At 40.1% G+C, this 15,279-nt stretch overlaps 1 protein-coding gene and 1 long non-coding RNA gene across 2 annotated transcripts; one reads left to right on the top strand and one right to left on the bottom strand.

Moving 5' to 3' along the window:
* Positions 1-9,603: 9,603 nt before the first annotated feature.
* Positions 9,604-13,434, bottom strand: LOC112721151 (uncharacterized). The gene is made up of 3 exons (XM_025772217.3): positions 12,602-13,434; positions 12,286-12,476; positions 9,604-10,718 (listed from the first exon to the last, which is right to left on the bottom strand). The coding sequence occupies exon 3, from the start codon at positions 10,697-10,699 to the stop codon at positions 9,788-9,790; it is 912 nt and encodes a 303-aa protein (XP_025628002.1). The 5' UTR covers positions 10,700-10,718; positions 12,286-12,476; positions 12,602-13,434; the 3' UTR covers positions 9,604-9,787.
* LOC140176357 (uncharacterized) lies at positions 13,119-14,786 on the top strand. The gene is made up of 3 exons (XR_011867556.1): positions 13,119-13,314; positions 13,815-14,009; positions 14,162-14,786. It is a non-coding gene; the product is annotated as an uncharacterized lncRNA (long non-coding RNA).
* The last annotated feature ends 493 nt before the right edge of the window (positions 14,787-15,279 follow it).

Below are 15,279 nucleotides of genomic sequence, written 5' to 3' on the forward strand. Positions count from 1 at the left end.
TCCCGGATGGTAATTCAACTCAAAGTCGTAGTCATTCAATAATTCCATCCACCTCCTTTGCCTCATATTAAGCTCTTTCTGATCAAAGAGATATTTCAAGCTCTTGTGATCAGAGAAGACTTGGAACTTAACCCCATAGAGATAATGCCTCCACACCTCCAAGGCAAACACAACCACAGCGAGTTCCAAATCGTGCGTAGGGTAACTAACTTCATGAGGTCTTAACTGTCGTGAGGCATACGCCACCACATTATGATGCTGCATCAGCACGCATCCTAGACCCTTTAGTGAGGCATCACAGTACACCTCAAAAGGTTCGTTCGGCTCAGGTAACACTAACACAGGTGCAGTGGTCAACTTTTTCTTCAATGTCTGAAAGCTCTCCTCGCACTCAGGAGTCCAAACAAACGGAGTGTCTTTGCGAGTTAACTTTGTCAACGGCAAAGCTAATTGCGAAAAGCCTTTGATGAACCTTCGATAGTAGCCAGCTAAACCCAGAAAACTCCTTATCTCAGTTACTGTGGTTGGTTGCTTCCAATCCATCACAGCTTCTACCTTAGTTGGATCTACGACTATTCCCTTCTTACTCACCACGTGACCCAAAAACTTCACCTCATCCTTCCAAAACTCACACTTAGACAGTTTCGCATAGAGTTTCTTCTCCTTTAGAATCTGCAACACGGTCCTCAGGTGTTCCGCATGCTCTTCTTCAGTCTTGGAGTAAATCAGTATGTCGTCAATGAAGACAACAACGAATTTATCCAAAAACGGACGGAATACTCTATTCATGTAATCCATGAATACTGCAGGAGTGTTCGTCAACCCAAAGGACATTACAGTGTACTCGTAATGACCATAATGAGTCCTGAAAGCGGTCTTAGGGATATCCTCACCCCTCACCTTTATCTGGTGATAACCGGATCGCAAATCGATCTTAGAGAAAACCCCAGCTCCTTGTAACTGATCCATGAGATCATCAATCCTCGGCAATGGGTACTTATTCTTTATTGTAACCTTGTTCAGCTGCCTGTAATCCACACAGAGTCGCATACTTCCATCTTTCTTCTTTACCAGTAACACTGGAGCACCTCACGGGGAAACACTTGGTCGAATAAAGTTCTTACCCAACAATTCCTCTAACTGAGACTTTAGCTCGGCCATCTCTAATGGTGACATTCTATAAGGAGCACTTGAGATTGGTCCCGCCCCAGGCACCAACTCAATAGCAAACTCGACCTCTCGGTTAGGTGGAAATTCCTCAATATCATCGGGAAACACTTCTGGAAACTCACACACTACCAGAATCTGATCCAACCTTTGATCATCACCCGAAACACCCGCGGTTAACAACAGGATACCCTGACATTCGATTCCAGAACAGTTCACCATCATCGAATTCAAGTAATAATTATTCACCACAACCGACCCTTCTGTATCCTCCGGCATAAATTACACCGACTTTGTAGAACAATCAAGCAGGACATGGTTCTCAGATAACCAGTCCAATCCCAAGATAAGATCAAGACCGATCATCGATAAGCAGATTAAATTATGGACAAAATCACGCTGCTTGAACCTGAACGAAACTTTCGGGCATCCTAGCCTAGTTACCATGGCTTCATGGGTAGCATTATACACTTTTTGGTCATAACCTAAGGTTACGATCTTCAATCTTAACTCATGGGCTTTCTCGAATGCAATGAATGAATGCGATGCTCCCGAATCAAATAAAGCATTTAAAGTTTGACCAGCCATTTCACAGTTATCTCGAATGAGTGTCTCGGATCCTTCTGCACCCACAGCTGAGGTGGTGAACACCCGACCAGTCTGTTGTGCTTTCCCAGCACCTTATTTTTGCTTCTCTGGACAACTTGCGGCTTTGTGCCCCGCCTTTCCAAAATTGTAGCACAAACCCCATCCGGCCTTGCATGGTACTCCCGGATGGTGACTCCCACACCTAGTACAAGCTTGATCATTCTGAGGCTGCTTCCCAAACCTTTTCCCTTGGGAGTAGTTGTTGTTGGGCCTCCTAAAAGAACCTCCCCTCTTGAAGGGTGGACCTCTAGGTGCAAAGCTCTTCCCTCGGTTCTGTGAAAATGATCCTTTGTGACTTCCTTTCTCAGCGGTTGCCCTCTTCACACACTCTTCAGCAACCCTACACTTGTTCACCAACTCGGAGAAAGTCCTAATCTCCATTGGTCCCACTGAACTGAAAATATCGCTCCGGAGTCCTCCTTCGTACTTAACACACTTCCATTCCTCATATTCCACCGGAGTCCCTTGACACATACGAGAGAATCTGAACAGCTCCTCAAACTTGTCAGTATACTCGGATACGGACATAGCACCCTGCTTCAGCTGCAACAATTCAAGCTCCTTGGCCGTCCTAGCAGAAGTCGGAAAGTACTTCTTATAGAACTCCTCTTGGAAGACATCCCAGGTGATATATTCATCACCCTGCTGCAGGAGGCGTCGGATACCCTGCCACCAATGCGACGCTTCACCAGTGAGCAAATAGGTAGCGAACTCAACACGCTGTCCTTCAGGCACCACCTGCGCTTGTAGTGCTTGCTCCATAGCCTGAAACCACGTATCGGCTTCAGTCGGGTTAGTAGTTCCCTTGAACTTCGGTGGGTTAACCTTCAAAAAGTTCGCCAGTGTCATCGGGCCTTGAACTCCACCTCCGTCATTACCATGGTTATTCATCTGTTGACCAAGAGCCTCAGCAGTGGCTTGCATAGCAGCAGCCATATTCTCCAACGCAGTCATAAAGTTCACCGGGTCATTCGGGTTAGTCTCTGGCGCACGAGCATTAGTACGACCTCTCCCACGACCTCTACCGCGTACACGAGGCGCCATCTGGTCCCTATACACACCAAACAATCGATATTAAGTTGATCGGTCTCAATATCGAAAGTCTAGTGCTTCAAAGTCCCAAATGCATGCTCATGAACGTTTATGCCAATTATATCAAGCAGATATACTAGTAGCACATAACACACACACACAGAGAATGCACAGAAGCATAGTCAGTCCATTCCTCAGGCTCTACAGGAACGAACTGCTCTGATACCATAATGTAACACCCTACCATACAGAGTCTTATGCTTAAGTCATAATTCAGAGATGGCAAGGTATTACGACCTCTAAAACAAAAATTTAGTACGTATAGTAGTATGAATAATTGATTATAGCTAGGAGCCTTTGTAGAAAAAGGGGTAAACAAAAACCGTAACTCGAACGCGCAACACTCCGATCGATAACGTAACGAGCAAAGGATAAGCTAACGCAAGATCATATATATAAGGAGTGTCAAAAACGGGAATATCAAGACTCAAAATCCGGCTGCGAAGATAACCGGTCCGAGCATAATAATATATACATATAATAAAATAAGAAAACCCCAAAGGAAACCCAAAGGGACACAAGAACAAAGGAGTCATCACAGTTTGTATTATTTAATGGAGATAAAAGTATCTAAACAAGATATATAAACCAAATAGAGTCCCAAGAACAAAGGATCTTCGCTAATCCAGAAGTCTCCAGCATGCCTCAACGAGAAGCCTCGCGTCCTGCATCTGAAAACCACAAAATCCGCATGGGTGAGAACCAGAGGTCCCCAGCACGGTAACAGCTTCCACATATATAATACATAATAATAGAGGAAAGCCGAAGGCAAATCCTAGAACTTCCTCCAGATAATATCAAAGCTTATAAACAAGCTAAACCGTAAGTGGCAACTGACTAAAGATTCTTCAGTCTAACTAATACTTCCCTTTCCAATTCCTTCAGACCTCCCAACCACCAGCAGGAGTATAATATAGCAAACACAGTTATATCAGACAAGAGATTTACAAATAGAAACAGATAAGGCATTTAGGCAATTAGCAAGTAATATGCAGTCAAATAGGCAATCTCAAACAATTCGTGTAGTATGCTTATGATGCATGCCTGTCCCTAGTGGCTGATGATATCATCTGTCGGTTATAGAGCCAACCCGACAAGTCCTGGTAGCTAGCCATTGGACTGTCCCTCTGTCGTGCATCCCCAACTCGAGTTATACTCATCATAAACTTGATCATAATCATGATCCATATCCATCACCCTCACTGGTGAATATTTATCCATCACCATCACTGGTGAATATTTATGGGGGCGAGCTCATCCGGGCCTTTCACAGTGCCCGACCACACTTACGACATTGGGTTAACAGAGCTTCGAGTCTCAACCTGGAGCACATGGTGGCTAGCCATTGCTACTACCCAGGGAAACCCTCATCTCCAATGGTGGAAGTGCAAACATTCACAATTCATTCAGCAGCATATATGCATTTATACTTAGCCATAATCATGGCTCCGCCGTAACACGGCAATAATCTAGCCATCCGACTCACGGTTAAATCCATAACCGGCCAATTCATTAACAATTACGGCCATTCGGCCCATGGCATAACAAGCACTTCCACCGCCATCCTCCACATCTCACATAATCATCTTTGATCCTCATGCATCATTCATTTTTCCCTTGCTTCACTCGCAAGTTACCACATTCACTAGCCCTTTTCCTTATGCTAGGCATATCATAATGATTTAAGACATAAGTGGTGAGATTGGAGGCTTAGAAGTATGAAGTTTGGCTTTTAAAACTCAAAAATCAAATTTGGGATGAAAACAGGGCCACGCGTACGCGCACTCCACGCGCACGCGTGGATGATGCTTTCTCGAAGAACGGCGCATACGCGCCAAGTGCGCCTACGCGCGAGGGGTCATTCTGCTAAAAATTTTCTAAGTTAAAAGCTGCAGAATTCACAGATTCAACCCCCAATCTTCCGACGGTCATAACTCTCTCATTTTAAATCATTTTTCACCCGTTCTTCGAACGGCATGGACATCCCGGATCCAATTTTATTTCTAAACAGATTTGGCGTAAATCAAAGATCCGTAGTCCAAGTTATATCCCGTCAAAGTATGCCCAAAAACCATATTTTCATTCAAAACCACAAAGTGCCATTTTCAAAATAAGCCACTTTCAACTCTTTTCAAAATCAATCAAAACATGCCAATTTCAACCCTTTTCTTTGAAATCATTCAAAATGTACCAAAATCAACAACAAGCCATCCTCAACTCACACATTGACATTTTACCAAAATTTCCAAAACCACATCCAACCATTTTAACACTTCTCAATCAAATGGCTAAAGGACACACACAATATCATGTCATACATCCTTCCTCATCCCAATTTCCTATAATTCCATTTCCAATCAACCATCATTATACATAATCATCATCATCATACTCACCATTAACATGGTACCACCCATCAATTCAACCTCAATCATTCATCAAGCATATATCACAACATGCATTTTCCCATATATCACACAATCAAGGCATCAATATTCATAATCACATATATGATCACATCATATATCTCAATCATTCAACAACATCATCAATTCAATGCCTATCTTAGGGCCTCTAGCCTAGGTATTTCCTACCACATTACATATTAGATACGGGAAACCGAAACCATACCTTAGCCGATTTCCCAAGCTCAACCGGAGCACTTCCAAACCACTTGTCCACAAGCTCTCAAGGTATCAACACCTCCAAGAACAGATTTTTATCACACAAAACCCTCTTTCAAGCTTTCCAAAATCACCAATCAAGCTCCAATATTCACATATACACAACCTAAGCCACAATCATCATATCCATACACAACATCTCAATACCCAAACATCATAGAACAACAATTTACACTAGGGTTGAGAATCTTACCATACCCAAGGTTCAAGGAGACAAGATTAACCTTCTCCTTCAAGAGAGTTGGGTCCTATAACATCAAAGAACCCAAAATCTCAACATTTTTGCTCATGAAACTCGAAATCAAGGGCTGGAATTTCGAACAATAAAACGTGGCTTACCTCAAGATTAATTGTATGGGTTTTGTAGAGCTCTCCGCGGTGAACGCGTGGCCGCAAACGGAGCGGCAATCGGAGCTCTAGATCAAAAGTTATGGTGGTTTGAAGATCAAGTGAGAGAAGGAAGTTGAGAGAGTGTTCTTCCCTCCATGGCCTCCATTTCAGCGTGTTTAGTGTCTCAAATGAGGAGAGAGAGTGCTGAAAACTAGGGTTTTGGTTTAGTTTAGTTGGGCCAAGGGCCCACTTTGGGTCCGGTTGGCCCGGTTTGGCCCGTTCGGTCCAATCTTGGTCCGATTTCTATAAAATTGGTACCGAAATTCTCGTCTCAATTTCCTCTATCATATTAAGCCATAAAAATAACATTTTTGGCTTTCTAGAATAAATTCTCATTTATGGGTTAATTAGCCGTTAATTAACTGGGTCTTACAGTCCGTACACTAGAAGATGTAAAACCTGTTGGATACAGGTGGGTATTTGTGAGAAAACGAAATGAGAAAAATGAAGTTATGCGCTACAAAGTCCGACTTGTGGCACAAGATTTTTCACCAAGGACCGGTATAGATTATGAAGAAACGTATTTTCCTGTAGTGGATGCAATAACATTGCGTTATTTGGTCAGTTTATATACATATCATAAACTGCATATGCATTTAATGGATGTGATAACAACCTACTTATACGGCTCATTAGATCGAGATATCTATATGAAAGTCCCTGAAGGACTAAAGATATCTAAACCATCCAATGAATATTCACGGGGATTATACTCAGTCAATTTGCAAAGATCTTTATACAGTCTAAAGCAATTTGAACGAATGTGGTATAATCGTCTTACTGAGTATCTGGCCAAAAATGGATTCAAGAATGATGATATCTGTCCATGTGTTTTCATAAAGAAATCTGCATCTGGATTCATTATAATTGATGTGTACGTTGATGATTTAAATATCATTGGGACTCCTGAAGAGATTCCAACAATTATAAAAACTCTAAAAGAAGAGTTTGAGATGAAAGATCTTGGAAAAACTAAATTTTGTCTCGGCCTGCAGATCGAGCATACAAAAAAGGGATCTTTATTCATCAAACAACATAAACAGAAAAGATATTGAAGAGATTTTATATGGATAAGTCACATTCATTAAGTACCCCAATAATTGTAAGATCTTTGGATGTATAAAAGGATCAATTCCGTCCTAAGGAAGAAATGAAGATATCCTTGGTCCTGAAGTACCATATCTTAGTGCCATTGGAGTACTAATGTATTTTGCTAATAATACACGACCCGATATATCATTTGTTGTGAATTTACTGGCAAGATATAGTTCCTCTCCAACCAGAATACATTGGAGTGGAATCAAACAAATCTTTTGATATCTTCATGGAACGGTTGACATGGAATTGTTTTATCCATATGAATCCAAGTCACAACTAGTTGGCTATGCAGATGCCGGATACTTGTTTGATCTACATAAAGGGAGATCTCAAATAGGATACCTGTTTACCTATGGTGGAACAGCTATATCATGGAGGTCCACGAAACAGATGATTGCTGTAACATCCTCTAATCATGCCGAAATACTAGCGATTCATGAAGCAAGTCGCGAGTATTTTTGGCTCAGGAGTTTGATCCAATATATTCTGTGATCATGTGGACTGATTGATTATAAGATAGCTCCAACTGTCATGTTTGAAGATAATACAGCATGCATTGCTCAACTTAAAGACGGATACATCAAATGTGATAGAACAAAGCATATTTCTCCCAAATTCTTCTTCACTCATGATCTTCAAAATCAAGGGACAATTGATATCCAACAGATCCGTTCAAGTGACAATCTGGCAGATTTATTCACAAAGTCACTCCCAAAACCCTCATTTGAAATATTGGTACATGGGATTGGGATGCACCGATTTCGAGACGTTAAATGATGTTGACAAGAGGGGGAGACTGTACTCTTTTTTCCTTGGTCAGGTTTTTTTCCCATTGGGTTTTTCTTGACAAGGTTTTTAACGAGGCAGTCCCCATCACAAAGGATTTTGTACTCTTTTTCCTTCACTAAAGTTTTTTTTTCCACTGGATTTTTCTTTAGTAAGGTTTTAACGATGCATATTCCTAAATGGTTATCCAAGGGGGAGTGTTAAGATAAGCCTGGTAATATGGATGCCCATTTAATGGGCGGTTCACTCTTTCCAAGATGAGAATTCAATTTCTCAAAACAAAATGAAATTAATGAAACCAAATAGCAATGCTTTTGTATGCCTATAAATAGACATGACCTCATGTAAAAAGAAGACACATCGCAATAAAATATTCTATTCTCTCTTTTTTACTATAATATTTTTCTCTGTTAATAAATTCTCTTTCTCTTTTATCTTTATGTGGTTTTAAACTATAATATTCATAATATTAATAAATAGATAAATTATTTATATTATAATAAGATAAAAATATATTTATATTTTTTTATTTTATATTCTTTATTTATTTATTTCACAACCGTTTTCATACTTTGTCGACCTCTTATTTTATACCGAAGGTATAAATATTAGAGCTTCTATCCATTAATTCCACAGATAATATTAGATATATTATAATAAAGAAACATGGCAGAGCTTCTATCCACTAATTCCACAGAGAATATTAGATATATTCTAATAAAGAAACTTGGCGGAGCTTCTACCCATTAATTCTATATCATAGATAAATATAAATATTATATCTATTATAATAAACTTGGCATCTATTAAATGATTGTGGATACTAAAATATTCTACGAAACAGAAACAATAAAATAACAACCGAAAACCATTACTTCGATATTTCAACATGTATTTCACATTTCATTGAAAATTTTTATAGTTATATTTTACTTTTAAAAATAATTAAAACTGTTTGTTGGTGATTGCATTTGCATATATATAATTATAATAATAAGCATTAAGCAATTAGATAGAATATCTCTGGTACTGTGTTTGCTTTCCATCTCTCATCACAAGATCGGTGAGCAGTGTGTATTATTATCCTATTTGCATATTTTAGCCAAATTTCTGATAAATGTGATAAGGTCCAAACTAAAATGATGAGCTCGTGATTTTCCCTAATCAATAAACAAAATACTTTAGAAGGAAAGTAGCACAAGAATTTTGATGCTTCATATTTTGTCCTATATTAATAATCTTTTCCCATTGAACTATTATTGCGGTCTATTAACCTAGATTGTTTTTCTATATAAGAATGACAACGACAGGCAATTATGAACACCACAACAACATTTTTTAAAACGAGATTTTTTCAGGAGTTATCGTTTAAATATTGAAAGAATCTAGGAATGATAGTATTGCATTCTTAGAAGAAAAGGATTGAATTGAAATATTAAAATATCTAATTATATATTATGTGTCAAGCTTAGTTTTAATTGGTTAAAACCACACCACAAGATTAGTTGAGGAACATTTGTTATTTCAACTTGGCACCTAATATGTGGTCATAGATTAATGATTTCATATTTGATTTAACCTTTTGTGGGTCCTGTGTTTTCTGGCTGCCAGCTAGGTAAGTTGTATCCATCAACCTCCACAGAAATTTGTTGGACTAAATAGCAATTGTAAACAAGTCAACCAGGTACATGAAATAATGAAATATGGATCAAGTACAAACAAATGCTTGAGATTGAAATTTGAAATCAAATAATCTCCAGAGATACTTAATAAGTTAATATCACCTTAGTTATTGTCTTTGAACACAAGAAACGTATCTTTTATTAAGACCACACAAAATATAGAAGCTATCTCTTCTAATCAGAGGGGGAAATTTTATGAAAAATTTCTAACATTTGAGATAGGATACATAACATAACTTCTCAGTACTTTCCTCTCCATGAAACCCACTTCAGTTTAAGTTGGTACCACAAAGGGGGTATTCCCAGAACTCCTTTTGCTAGCCTTGAATCAAATACATCAAATTGGAACTTACTTAGGGTATTTAAGATAACCTCAGCAGGCACTGCTGGCAGGAGCACTGGAACTGCCTCAGCAGGGACACTCTTGGCCAACTGCCGAGCTTTCTGTAAGTGAGCATTGGCTACCGATGCCATGTCGAAAACAGCATTGCGAAGCCCCTCACGAGGATCCAATCGTACCTCGTCTCGACCACCTTGTTTAACTATCAAACCATGCTTGAATGCCACTTCAGTTGGTATGTAAGAAAAATGGCGGTTGCGGCTTGCATGATAAGGCAGTGATTTGAGGAGAAGGAGAATGCCGCTGGCCTTTCCAATGTGTGAGGCTGCATGGTCTGCTGCAGTTGAATTGATCCCACCAGCTTGAAGGGTCAAGTAAAGCATGGTTGATACTGTGTCCTCAGCATATTTCTCCAATTCTTGAATGGTTTCTGGCATTTCAGTGTCCTCTCTTCTTGCGTCATTGATCCTGGCTTCAACAGATCGTTTCAACCATGTCTTACTAAGCTTGGTCTCTGCTATCACAGACGAAAGGGCCTGCGCTGTTGGGTGTTCAATCAATTTATTGGAGTACATTTTGTCTATGGCCTCTTGCCACCATACAAGGCGCATAAGACCGATCCTGGTATCTGAAGCCACATCCATAGCTCTAGATGTTTCAACATTCAAGGCGCGGAGTGCAAATGCTGCCTTCCGCATAGATGGGGGCAGTTCAAGAAGGCAAAGATAGTGATGATAATCATAGCTACGCACTTGTTGTACACAATACGAGAAAGCTGCTCTTAAGCTGCTTACTGCCGGAGTACCAGTCATCAAAGCTTCACCTGGGTGCCTATGAGACGACTTACATTAATCACAATTAGTATCACAAGCTACAATAAAAGTTTCAGCAAAAAAATTCCTATTTATGGAACTGCATAAATAAAATAAGGACAATAAAACCAGTATATGGCTTAATAAATTCAGGAATCACATTTATGGTTGGGATCTATAGTCCCTAAAATGTATATGTACAATAAGGAAACATAATTAAACAACAAGTTTGAATTCATTAGTCTTAACAATAAGTTTGAATTCATTAGTCTTAACAACTAATCAATGATTTTGTAGAGTTACCAATTGCTCTCGATGGCACAAAATCTTTCTTCTCTCTCAGTTCTTGTAACTATTTACTCTTGGAACTATGATTAAAACTTGTAGAGACTGTATTAAGTCCAAGTTGGGGAACTAGAAGTACATCAACGTCAATTTTCCCAGAAAAGCTAATATGAAGTGTCTTCTGTTCATGTGCATGCTTGTGAGAGAGAGAAGTGAAGAATAATGATAAATTAGCATGGTCGTGACTAATACGTGTATTGCACAGGCGTTAGTGACAAACAATCATGGCTAAAACCATGAGAAGTCAAGAACAAAACAATCCTCTGCACCCAAACATCAGTTTAAGTGGGTTTACCATAGCATTGAAACCATATTAAAAGAGTAAGCATCTACAAAGTTATGCTCAATTTACAAAAGTATGTCAGACTGTGTCTATTTGAGGACTATATTCTATATTAGAGAATATTTAATACATCCTCAAGAAAATTTACTCAAGCAAGGTGGATTGCAAGGTCTGTTAACTGGCAACAAGATGACAGGCTTTAGCCTAACAGTTCCGACATTAAAAATCACAAACATCATACTTTAATAATCCTCAAAATTCTAGGTATTAACTTGATCACCTTTTTCAAACAAATGACAAGCATGAACTGGACCTCAAGAAAAAATAAGTCCTTTGGACAATGAAACCAAAACTCTATAAATAATCGTGTTCATATGATAGACTAATAAGATTCGACAGCTAGATAATCAAGACTTATGCATTGCAGCATAAAACTAATATGCATGAACAAGGTTATATTTGGTTAGATTTTGAAGGTCAGCCATTCCAAATTTGTAGCAACTGGTTAAAGCTTAGCAGCATAAATTTGTACAAGTTCTTAACTTATTTACTAATCGCTATGCATTAACTTCAGATCACGGCAAAGTTCTCCCTATCCATAATCCATGCAACTATACAACTATGGCAGCATGTTCACGAATGGGGAAAAAAGTTCTAACTGCTTTACACACAGATTGCAATAGGTGGGGATAGGAATGTATGGAAATGGAGCAAGAGGCGAAAAAGAATGTGATCTTGAAAATATAGAAAGAAGAAGCACACCCATGTACTACGAGGAATTACATCAAACACTAGGTGTGCATTCCCATGGTAAGGAACATTGCAACTACCAAGTAGTATCATCCTAAAAAGATTTTTATCTTCCTTTTTAAAAACAAAACAGTATAATAACGACCGCAGATCTTAAGCATATATATGTGTGTGTGTGTGTGTGATTATTTTGGTAACACATGCTTACCCGAAAGAGTAAAACGGGGATGGTTTTTGTTTGCTCGTCACTGCAAAGAAAAAAAACGTGATAGGTTCGTTATTGTTATTGCAACCAAAAATGTAGATGGCTCTTCTCTTGTGCAAAGGAGGGAAAATTCTTGCGAATGGGCCACGTGGATCACCCAACGATCTAGGGAAAGTCCACTTCAAGCTTTGCTCCTAATAGAATAATAACATATTAACATTGCACAATCTGAGACAAAATAAAAATTAAAAAAAAAAATTCTCAACATAGATGATATCTCCAAGACTGCAAACTTTGATTCCACCTAGACCACTCTTACCCGAAGTAGCGATAGAGGATGTTCTTCAATCTGGAGCAGCTGCGACGAGGTGGAGCAGATGCAACGAAGCGGAGCAGATGCGACGAGGCGGAGACAGGAAGCACCGGACGATCTGCCACAACCGAGTTGATCAATCCCACAAGGCCTGCAAGAAGGAAGCAACGGTGATGGGAAATCGCATGGCCAGGCGGCGAAAACGTTCTTCTTCGCACGTCGCCGTTGTAGCGCTGAGTAGGACGGAAATGGAAGTTTTCTTGCAACACCCAGGGACGATGAGCAGCTCTGAAGAAGCGAGGTTGAAGATTTTCAGAATTTCAAAACAGGGCGGGCAGGCGGGTCTAATTAAAAAAGAAAAAGAGAATGAAGGTCGCGAAACAGTAGCGGTCATGCTCGAACCCAAGAACCAGGACCGTTCCAGACACTCCGAAACAAGCAGCAAACTGAACAAGGGTCAGGAAACGCGACGGTCCAATGCGCAGCAGTGGAATCGGCGAGAGTCGACGAACAAACGGAGACGGAGGAGGCGAGGCGTGCCACGGCAGCTAGTGGCATGGCGAGCTGCAGTTGAAGATAGCGCGGTCCTTCTTTCTCCTTTGCGATGACCAGAAAGAAGCGGTGGAGCCGGCGAAGTCTTCAGCTTCAGGAGGCGAAGTGGAAGCATCCAGCAGCGACGCTGCGTTCTCGTGGTGACGGCATGGTGGCTGGAAAATTAGGTATCCATCTCCTGACTAGGGCGGGTCGGGTCTGATTTGTACTGTACTGGTGGTGCGGGTTTTGGTTTTTGGCCGGGTCAGCTTTGCCGGCAGTGGGCCAAAGAAAAGTTCGAATGTTATAAAATTTTTTGAGAAAAATTCAAAATAGCCAATGACAATTACCTCAAAAGACAACGAAGTTTTTGACAAAAAAAAATATACAACTCGGCTCCTGAAATTTATTTTTATGGGATTGATTAGTCCTGTGTCAAAAAAAGTCAATGTTTTTTTGGCACAGGGGCTAATCAGTTCCAAAAAAAGATCAAGGGCCGGGTTGGATGTTTTTTTTTGGGGACCTCGTTGTCCTTTTGAGATAATTGTCAGGGAGCGGGTGGGGTATTCACTCTATAATTTTTTGAATAATACTCAAATAGATCCCCAAAGAATTCATGGTCGGACAAATCTGTCCCCAATAAAATTTAACTAAAATTTTGATTCTGACGTTTTTAGTTATACACCAGATACGTCCCAATGGCAGTTTGACCCAGTCAGAACGTCCTACGTAGAGGTTAACGGCCTGACGTGTCAAGTTAACTGTCACGTGTCACCTCCAGAAAAATTTGGTCCCCATTCAACCCAGACAAAACGACGTCGTTTTGGATCATGAGGCGAACAACATCGTTTCGTGGAGGGCAAATTCGTCCCCACCATGGAAGGTGATGAACGGATATTTATACACTTTTTTGCATTATTTTCATAGTGTTTTGGTAATGTTTTGCTAAGTTTTTATTAAGTTTTAGTAGGTTTTTATACAAAAATTATTTTTTGGATGCTATTTTGAGTTTTTGTGTTTTTGTTATGTTTTTAGGTGATTTTTGGGTGATTCTGTCAAGTTTTGGAAAAGCCTAATTCAGATATAGAGAAAGGACTGCAGATGCTGTCAGATTCTGACCTCCGTGCATTCAAACGAGCATTTCTGGAGCTACAGAGGTCCAATTGACGCGCTCTTAACGGCGTTGGAGAGCTAACATCCAGGACTTTCCAGCAATATATAATGGTTCATACTTATCTTTGGAAAGGATGGCCCAAAACGGGCGTTGAACGCCCCACTGACCCCTGCTTGGCGTTTGGACTCCCCAAAGGAAGCAAGCTGGCGTTTAGACGCCCAAAAGGGAGCAAGTCTGGCGTCCAACGCCCCAAGAGGAGTCCCAGCACATGGAGTCACCCCAAGCTCAGCCCAAACACTCACCAAGTGGGCCCAACAAGTGAATTTTCGCACCTTTAAGTCTAGTCTATCATATTTTTGTATTCTTTTCATTATTAGATTAGTATAAATAGAACAAAGATCACATTTGTTTAGAACTTTTGATCTTTGGCTTATTCGAACCTTTCACTACTATTTTCTGTAAGCTATGAGCAACTAAACCTCCTAAGTTAGGGTTAGGAGCTCTGCTGATTCTCATGGATTAATAATATTACTGTTTCTATTTCAATATGTCTGATTCTATTCTCTTATGCGTTCTTGTTCTTCAATCTCAATGAATTGGGGGTGAACCGTGACATTCATCCTTGTTCTACATGGGTTCCGTGCGAGTCCTGACCCAGATAGCATTGAACTAAAGCTAGAGAATGCATTGCGGATTCCAAGAGAGCACCTGGACAACTTTGGATACGTGACATGAAATTCTGTTGACCGTGGGTTACTGACGTCTCTGTGGTGCTAAGGCTAGAGTCAGAAAAGTCGCACTCTCTGATCCGGAAGATCCGACCTTGTCTGTGGCGTCTTGAGTAGGATCCCGAAAGGGAGTGGATTGTTTAGAGCTTTATCTTCGGCTACAGTGAGAAGCCATGAGTCAACTTGATGAGAGGACATGAGTTACTCGGATATGGTGGACTGTTGTGGTTTAGAAGAGATTAACCTGATGAAAGGACATGAGTTAGTCACTTACGGCTATCATTGAATAAATCATTCATTATTGAAGTAGA

This window comes from Arachis hypogaea, chromosome 11 (assembly GCF_003086295.3).
Source record: "Arachis hypogaea cultivar Tifrunner chromosome 11, arahy.Tifrunner.gnm2.J5K5, whole genome shotgun sequence".
NCBI lineage: Eukaryota > Viridiplantae > Streptophyta > Magnoliopsida > Fabales > Fabaceae > Arachis > Arachis hypogaea.